The 9,290-nt window shown below is 43.2% G+C and overlaps 2 protein-coding genes across 3 annotated transcripts in view; one reads left to right on the forward strand and one right to left on the reverse strand.

Annotated features, from left to right (window-relative positions):
* The window catches only part of LOC117811230 (NACHT, LRR and PYD domains-containing protein 3-like), a 574,987-nt gene that overhangs the window by 116,591 nt on the left and 449,106 nt on the right, over window positions 1-9,290 (forward strand).
* The window catches only part of ppp2r5d (protein phosphatase 2, regulatory subunit B', delta), a 32,368-nt gene that overhangs the window by 6,068 nt on the left and 17,010 nt on the right, over window positions 1-9,290 (reverse strand). For both annotated transcript variants that reach the window (XM_034681398.1, XM_034681399.1), the window contains 12 exons: window positions 9,288-9,290; window positions 9,002-9,094; window positions 8,784-8,914; window positions 7,198-7,257; window positions 6,951-7,059; window positions 6,737-6,790; window positions 6,452-6,622; window positions 5,782-5,909; window positions 4,184-4,285; window positions 4,007-4,079; window positions 3,873-3,920; window positions 118-231 (listed from right to left, as the gene is read on the reverse strand). The exon at window positions 9,288-9,290 is cut by the window's right edge and continues 108 nt beyond it. In XM_034681398.1, coding sequence (XP_034537289.1) covers window positions 118-231; window positions 3,873-3,920; window positions 4,007-4,079; window positions 4,184-4,285; window positions 5,782-5,909; window positions 6,452-6,622; window positions 6,737-6,790; window positions 6,951-7,059; window positions 7,198-7,257; window positions 8,784-8,914; window positions 9,002-9,094; window positions 9,288-9,290 — 1,086 coding nt within the window. The remainder of the gene's footprint in view (window positions 1-117; window positions 232-3,872; window positions 3,921-4,006; window positions 4,080-4,183; window positions 4,286-5,781; window positions 5,910-6,451; window positions 6,623-6,736; window positions 6,791-6,950; window positions 7,060-7,197; window positions 7,258-8,783; window positions 8,915-9,001; window positions 9,095-9,287) is intronic.

The raw sequence follows: 9,290 nt of genomic DNA on the forward strand, positions 1-9,290 counted from the left end.
GACTCCAAGGAGACTCAGAAGAGAATAAAAGGAGACTCAGATGAGACTCAGAGGAGACTCGGTTGATGATTGATGGATTGTCTTACAGTTAGACTGATTTAAGCTCAGACTCTGTACCTGAGAGGCCTCGCTCTCCACGGTCTTCTTCAGCAGTTGGATGTCTTCAGCTGTTGGGGTCTCCGTTTCCATGGAGTACACAGTCACAGTGTTACTGTCACTGTACAGCATGTACTGAGAAGACACAGCACACAGTTCACATGTTAGGAAATACATCTTCATACAGTCAGATCAATAGCTGTGCTCAGACCAGCACTTTAACGGGTTTGACAACAGGGTCATTTCTGCTTTTTCACATGAACACAACCTGTAAACATTCCTCTGTCATGATCCAGAGTCCCACACAGCTCAGGTCCTTCTTCAGGAGCTGGGTCTGGATTAACACACAGACCCCCGCAGAGCTCCTGTCCCTCTTTACAACTATGATGCAAACATCAGTAAATCTGCATAATCCAGGTCACTGCATTGATACTGTTTACTTGGGATAAATGTTGTCATGCTATAAGTTATATTTACTGGGAGCTCCCTGCCCTTCCACATGTGTACGTGGAATGTGAAAGACTGAGGAGGGGAGAGCACATCTCCCCTCTCTCTCATGTGCATACATGAAAAGCCGAGACGTTATTACGTAATCACTGTTTTAAAATGTCTTGTTTTATTCCCTTTTTGTGCCACGTGTTTGTGATCATCTGTTTTTGTTTCCATTATTGTGTACATGGTCTGCTCGGATACTCTATTCATTTAGCATTTTCATTTTTGACATTTATGGTTGGCTGCTGCTGCATTTTTGTTTCTTGTTTTATGCTAACAAATGCTAACATCTGGCGGCCTTAGATCCTCAGGTGGGGCATTTTGGGTCATTCCAAAGTCGAGGCTCAGATCCAAAGGGGATCAAGCTTTCTCCATCAGAGCTCCTCGACTCTGGAACGACCTCCCTGAGGAGATAAGGTTCGCTGAGTCAGTGACATCTTTTAAATCTCTTCTTATAACACATTTTACAGACTTGATTTACAGTCCCCCCCAAAGTATTGGAACAGTGAGACCAATTCCCTTATTTTTGGCTCTCTACACCACCACAATGGATTTGAAATGAAATAAACAAGATGTGCTTTAACTGTAGACTTTCAGCTTTAATTTGAGGGTATTTACATCCAAATCAGGTGAACGGTGTTGAAATGACAACAGTTTCTATATGTGCCTCCCACTTTTTAAGGGACCAAAAGTAATGGAACAACCTAAACAATCATAAATCAAACTTTCACTTTTTAATACTTGGTTGTAAATCCTTTGCAGTCAGTTACAGCCTGAAGTCTGGAACACATAGGCTGTTTCCGAAACAGCCTGCTACATACTACTTACTAATGTAGTAGGCAGTAGGTATTGCCTACTACATACTGTGTTTGAATTTAGTATGTAGTATGACTGTTCTGTCCGATCTGTCATGCAGCATGCTGAGCCAGACTTCGCTGGATTTCCGGTTTTGGAAAGCGGAAGTAAACAACGGCGAAGCCGATAAATAAAATGCTTATTTAGCATCCATTTATGATTTAAAAAGTTAGGAAGTGGTTTATATGTAATTTGATAACTTTCACAGCACCCAAAAACAGATTTCCTCCCGTCAAAAAATGAGGAAAAAGAAAAAGCAGAACGAGCGCTGTACATTATGGGAAACAGTACGCGAGGCAGACTGGTCCGATGCACACTGAGATATTTTCCTGTATCAGTAGACATCCGGGGAGTTTTGGCTTACTGCAGATTTTGCTCTTGTTCACATACTACTTTCTACATACTGAATTTTGGACATATCAGTACGTACTGCTAGTATAGTAGGCGATTTCGGAAACAGCCAGTGACATCACCAGGCGCTGGGTTTTCATCCCTGGTGATGCTCTCCCAGGCCTCTACTGCAACTGTCTTTAGTTCCTGCTTGTTCTTGGGGCATTTTCCTTTCAGTTTTGTCTTCAGCAAGTGAAATGCATGCTCAATTGGATTCAGGTCAGGTGACTGATTTGGCCATTCCATAACATTTCACTTCTTCGCCTTAAATAACTCTTTGGTTGCATTCGCAGTATGCTTCGGGTCATTGTCCATCTGCACTGTGAAGCGCCGTCCAATGAGTTCTGAAGCATTTGGTTGAGTATGAGCAGATAATATCGCCCCAAACACTTCAGATTTCCTCCTGCTGCTTTTGTCAGCAGCTACATCATCAATAAATATAAGGGAACCAGGTCCATTGGCAGCCATACATGCCCACGCCATGACACTACCACCAGCATGCTTCACTGATGAGGTGGTATGTTTTGGATCATGAGCAGTTCCTTTCCTTCTCCTTACTCTTCTCTTCCCATCACTCTGGTACAAGTTGATCTTTGTCTCATCTGTCCACAGGATGTTGTTCAGGAACTGTAAAGGCTTTTTTAGATGCTGTTTGGCAAACTCTAATCTGGTCTTCCTGTTTTTGAGGCTCACCAATGGTTTACATCTTGTGTTAGAACCCTCTGTATTCCCTCTGATGAAGTCTTCTCTTGATTGTTGACTTTGACACACATACACCTTCCTCCTGGAGAGTGTTCTTGATCTGGCTAAGTGTTGTGAAGGGGTTTTTCTTCACCAGGGAATGAATTCTTCTGTCATCCACCACAGAAGTTTTCCGTGGTCTTCCGGGTCTTTTGGTGTTGCAGAGCTCACCGGTGCGTTCTTTCTTTTTAAGAATGTTCCAAACACTTGACTTGGCCACACCTAATGTTTTTGCTATCTCTCTGATGGGTTTGTTTTGATTTTTCAGCCTAATGATGACTCGCTTCACTGATAGTGACAGCTCTTTGGATCTCATATTGAGAGTTGACAGCAACAGACTCCAAATGCAAATGTCACACCTGGAATCAACTCCAGACCTTTTACCTGCTTAACTGATGATGAAATAACGAGGGAATAGCCCACACCTGTCCATGAAATAGCTTTTGAGTCAATTGTCCCATTACTTTTGGTCTCTTAAAAAGTGGGAGGCACAAATAGAAACTGTTATTTCTACACCGATCACCTGATCTGAATGTAAATACCCTCAAATTAAAGCTGAAAGTCTGCAGTTAAAGCACATCTTGTTTATTTCATTTCAAATCAATTGTGGTGGTGTGTAGAGCCAAAAATAAGGGAATTGGCTTACTGTTCCAATACTTTTGGAGGGAACTGTATGTGACTTCATCCTTCTAACTGTTTTTACTTCTACTTTATTATTATTTCTAGCTTTTATACAACTAATTAATTGTCTTACATTTTATTTCATTTTATTTCATTATTTATTGTTTTAATTTATTTTTATTTGTTTTATGTATTATTTTAATGTTCCTAATTTATCCTTTTAACTTTTTCTAATTTTCTAATTTTCGTCTTCTCAATCTGGAAACCTTTTATTGTCCTTAAAATACTTTTATTGTTCAATTTTTGTTTATTTATTTTATTTATTTACTTATCTATTTTTATTTATTTATTTACTTATCCATTTTATTAATCTCTTTATTTTTATTTATTTATTTACTTATCTATTTTTATTGATTAATTAATTGTAATTATTGATTGATTAATTTTATTTATTTACTTATCCATTTTTATCTATTTAAATGTATTTATTTATTTTATTTATTTACTAATCCATTTTTATTTATATATAAATTGTATTTATTTATTCTATTTATTTATCCATGAAAAACCTTTTGAATCTTTGGTCTGAACAAACCTTTACAGGAAGACAGGGCGTCCAAGGATGAAACGTTTCTAAACGCAAAAAGAACTCTGAACATGAAGCATCAAGGACTTACCTCTTCCTGTGGGTGGAGTCCTGGGCGGAGGGGGTGGAGCTTATTGCTCTGAAAGACAGGAAGGGTCCATTAAGATAACTGAAGTACTTGGCTCATTCAATATGAGAGAGACAGGTGAGGGGTCAGATGAGTACCTGTGGGTTCTGTCTGGCCAGCTCCTCTATCTTATGCCAGATCTCCTCTCTCTCCTTCAGCTTATATTTCTCCCTGCAGAAACAGACACATGTTTTCAAACACCCTGAGGAGTGAGAGCATGTATTCATGAAACAGAAGTCCTGAGTGGTGTGTGTGTGTGTGTGTGTGTGTGTTACTTTTGTTTCTCCGCCTTGTACTGCTGGGTGCAGTCATCAAACAGCTTCTGGTTCATCTCCATGAAGAGCTTCAGAGCGTTGTAGATCAGACCGTGGATGGTCCTGAGGATCAGCAGACACTGGAGTTACACTCTGACTGTTATAACTCCACACAGCTGATATCTACTGTCAGTCATAACATGTCCCTCCACACCATGGAGAAGCAGGCGTGTTCTTCACCTGGCCAAACTAAGCACTGTGACGATCTATTCATCAACTTCAGCTTTAAGACAAGTTCAGCCTCTAGAGGCGTTTTTCAACCGCAGGAACTTTACCCCTGAACTACGTGCGTTTCGACCGGTGGACCCAGGGTCTAAATTTAGTTCAGGGGTAGATAATCTCCCCCCTAAAAAGACCCTGCTAGGGGGGTAGTACTTTTCAAAGATCCCTGGGCTTTCGGGGAGCAGGACCTTCAATGCTGAACATGTCTGATTGGTAGATTAACCTCAGTGTTTTTATTCCTCCCTCCGTCCACAATAACATCACACACATCTGTGATTCTCTTGATTTCTCTTTCTTTCATTAGTTTTAATTTGTTCTATCTTTTTTGTATGTGTGTGTACTTTTCAAAAGAAGAAGCTGTGATTCTCTTGAGTTAGCAGCTTGTAACAGTAGTCTTCTCTCAGCCCACCGTGAATGCGTCTCTCCCGGTGTTCCGGTTTTAAAAGTGACCCTGTAAACTGGAGACCTTCAGCTGAACGTGTCAGTGTTTGTGGAGTTTACACAGCTGTTGAAACACAGAGGGAGTTCCTGGGAATGCAAACTAGTTTAGTTTTTATTAAGATTTCAAAATATCCTCATCAGATATTTAATGATGGTCTAAAGACGTTTATGAGGGATGCATCCGGCTGAGAGTCTCCAGTTAACAGGGTCGCTGTTTAAACCAAAACACCGGTCGATCTCTGCCACGGCTTTTTGAGTTCAAAAGGATTTTAAAGGCGTGTTGAAACGTCTTTGCTACTCACGCTTATCTCCTCTCACGTGTTGATTCAGTGAATCCATCTGTGATGAAATATAGCACCATCTAAAACAGACCAGCTGAGTCTCTTCATGCTAACAGGCTAACTGTTGTGTTGCTCATAATGATACCTTCCTTAATAATCTGTATGTGGTAGTGACCAGCTTGTCCCTGTGTCCCGTGTTGTAAGATGTTAGCAACCTGTAGGCAAGACTTCTTTTGCACTGCTTTGTTTACAGTCCAAAGAGTAACTTACAACTTGAGAAGCAGCAAAAATTACCCAAACAGATTTATCTAAAAAAAAAAAAAAGCACCCGTTCTTTCTGGACTGTTGTGGTTTAAAACTCTTAGGTTGTTTCAGAAGCAGACCCCAGCTGATGTGACTTTAACCCAACTATTACAAGACCCCTAACTCTGACCCGCTACAGCTAACTCAACATGACTAACCAGTCACAGGAGCTTGTTCATCATGCTAGCTGTGCTTTTTCACTCAATTGACCCCAGTGTGAGTGTGTGTGTGTGTGTGTGTGTGTGTGTGTGTGTGTGTGTGTGTGTGTGTGTGTGTGTGTGTGTGTGTTTGTGGTGTGAGTGTGTGTGTTACTTGTTCCAGTGGCTCTTGGAGTTCTTGTAGAGCGCGGGGAACATGATGGGGAGGATCTTGGCAGCGTTGTCACTGATCAGACTCATGATGTATTCATTGTTCCAGTAATACAGAGCTCTCTCTGCCACCTGAAAAACACACACACGCACGCACGCACGCACACACGCAAACACACACACACACACACACACACACACACACACACACACCATCATCATCATCATCATCATCATCATCATCATCATCATCATGCTCTTGAATCATGAGTTGAATTGAATCAGATCTGGTTCTGGTCAGGACTGGACTGGACTGAGTTTCTGAACTTGGCGTGAAAACTGGTGTACTCCAGTTTCAGGCCCTGTTTTGTGCGTAAGCAACGTTTATAAATGAGACCCCTGGACCGGCCTGGTCCTGACTCTGCATGTGTGAACTCTCCTAACATTACTGTTTTATGTTGGACTGAACTGAAGCCTTTAAACAGACCCTGAGTTGTCTGGATGATGAACTTTGGCAGGAGCACTTTCTGAGTCCACATCGGGTTTCAGATCAGGTTTTTGGACTTTCTTTTTCTTGGGCTTCTAGGTCTGGTTCCTTTTCAGGTTTATAGTTTTTGTTGAAGTTGCATTACTGATTACAGCTGGGGGTCAGATTCTCGATCAGGTCTGGATACCTGGAAGTGCGGGCTGGACACACACTTGGCGAGCTGTCTGAAGAGCGGCTCCTGGACTTTGACGAACTCGGACGGCTCGATGACGTCCAGGATCTCCTCCAGCTCGTTCAGGAACATCACCTCCTTCGGACTGTGGGTCTTCGGCCAGAACTTGAGCAGACCCATGATCACCTGCGGGCACCAGAGGTGGCATCATCAGGTGACATAATCAGTTGTGACATCATGTTTTCAGCCTCCATACATTGCTACATTGGAAACAGGGGGGAAGTCAGAGAGCAGACTCACCGGCTCTGTCAGACCACTGTCCTTCTCCAAGAACTGGACCACACAGTACGCCAGCTGAGGAGAGAGAGAGAGAGGTTTTATTAAGCTGAATTTAGCTGCGATAATGGACATTAGAAGGAATATACCAGAAAACATCAAAGAGACACACACACACACACACACACACACACACACACACACACACACACACACACACACACACACAGACCCTGACCTGGGGGTGGTAGACACTCAGAGACTTGACTTTATGCAGCGGCAGCAGAACTCGGATCAGAAACATCTTGTGTTCTTCTTTGAGAGGGAGAGCGAAGCCGTTGATGATGCTGACAGAAAGACAACAAAACAACAAAACATCAACAACAACAACATTAAAGAGGTGAAAATGTTTGTAATCTGTTAGCTCTGATCCGCTCTGTGTGTGTGTGTGTGTGTGTGTGTGTGTGTGTGTGTGTGTGTGTTACCTCCCCAGTATCTCCAGCAGCTCTGCGATGCCGTTGTGATGTTCTGTCTCGTAGATGAATCTGTGAAACAACACCACGTGTTAAGGCTGATTTATACTTCTGTGTCGAATCGAAGGAGGTCCGCGTAGCTCCTGTACCTACGCAGAGGCCTACACACGTAGCTGACGTGCACCTCCTCCAAAATGTAACTACCGGTAGAATCGATGCCCTGTGATTGGTCCGCTCAGCTGCATTGAATTTCTCGGATTTCCAGCACTTCCAGGATTGCCGCACATCGTCCGCGTATTTCATTTCCTCCTCTCTATTCTTCATGTAATCATGTCTGTATGATAAACAGCAACATGTATCAGCTGTAGATTAACAGAACACGCTCTGAATCTCTGTGGAAAAGGAAACAGATTGTAGCGGGGCCAGAAGCAGGCGACCGGCTATCAGAGAGACCACACTGCCCTCAAGCGTTTCAGAGGAGAATTGCTGCGCGACACGGACACATCGTTGCACAAGTATGTGAAGCTCATGTCTGTGTCAGCCCCTGCTGCGTAGGGGAGACGCAGAAGCATAAATCAGTCTTTAGTCTCACAGACTGGGAATACTGGGGGTACCTGGAGGTTAGTGAGTACCTGAGCAGGTGAACAGTTTAACTAGAAGTCCAAACCAGGAGGAGGAACTTTAAAGCTTCATCTCTGAGTCCATGTTTACAGTCAATCACCTTCCATCACACCTGTTTTTAACCCTTCATTATTCATGCAGCTGAATACTTCAAAACATGTAGAGCTCCCCCTGCTGACTGTCTGCAGTATAGCTCATAAGCCCCGCCTCCTCCATGTTAACAGATGGGTCATGGGTCAAAGAGTAAAATCAAACACAGGTCAAATAAATGTTTGTCCAACATAGTTTCTGTCATTATAGTTAGTTCTTATCGTGCTGATTTATGTCTCAGTGTTCATGTTTCTGTTCACTTTGAACTAGTTATTGATGATATAAAAAGAGGGGGTGTGACATCATGATTGACAGCTATGTGGACCAATGAGGCTCCTGGAGCGCTGTGTGCTCCGGTTTATCAGAGTAGAGGAGGAACGGTGAGAGGAAACGTAACAAACACTAACACAAGAGTCTTTGAACGCACCATAACCGCGAGTCTGCTTCAAACAAACACAAGAACCTGGGACGGTGAGGACTGGACCCACCTGAGGACTGGACCCACCTGAGGAAGCTACCACACTTTGCTAACAAGTTAAAGGTGTGTTAAAGGGTTAGAGGAAGGAGTGGGACGTTAACACCACAGCTCCAAGATCTGATCTCGGCAGAGTGGACGGACTCTGGCTCTAAACGGAGGATGTCAGGGCCCACTGGGGGGGGGGGTTTGGCTTCACTTAAAGTCAGTGGAGGGAGATGGAGACCAGTTGTCCATCTTTGTTTAGAGCCAATGGATACAGACTGCTAGACATCAACCAAAGACCAAATAAGACTCAGCATTGTGCTGGTTTGAGTTTAGATCCATGCATGAATCATGAGGTCATCGTTACACAGTTAGATGTTTACAGCTCTGTGATTGGTTGTCTGCTGTTCATAACTTGTGTTCTGACCTGTAGAAGATGTTGTTGATCTGGCGGCGGATGTAGGCACGGAGGCCGAGGAACTTGCCGTAGATCCGGTGGAGGATTGTCTTCAGGAAGTCTCTCTCTCTGGGATCCTCACTGTCAAACAGCTCCAGCAGCTTTAACAGAACCAACACAAAGAGAGAGTCAGGGCTCGGTCTGCAGACACACATCAGCACAGCTCAGTCTCAGAGGTCACTGCTTACCGACAGTACAAACTTTTGGTCGATGTATTTTTTGGCAACGTTTGGCTGGAAGTCTGGAGACTCCAGGAAGCGAAGGAAGAACTCATAGACGAGCTGTGAAGACAAACACACAGCAGACATGATGCTAACACACATCACCGTCAGACACATGCAGGTTTACACACAGCAGAGCAAAAAAAACCTGAACATATTCAACCTTTACAGCAGCTATGATCATGTTATAAACAACATGAAGCTGCCTGTGCACACCTGCCGACAGTCACAGGGGGACACACCCTCAGCGTACCTG

Source organism: Notolabrus celidotus, chromosome 4 (genome assembly GCF_009762535.1).
Source record: "Notolabrus celidotus isolate fNotCel1 chromosome 4, fNotCel1.pri, whole genome shotgun sequence".
NCBI lineage: Eukaryota > Metazoa > Chordata > Actinopteri > Labriformes > Labridae > Notolabrus > Notolabrus celidotus.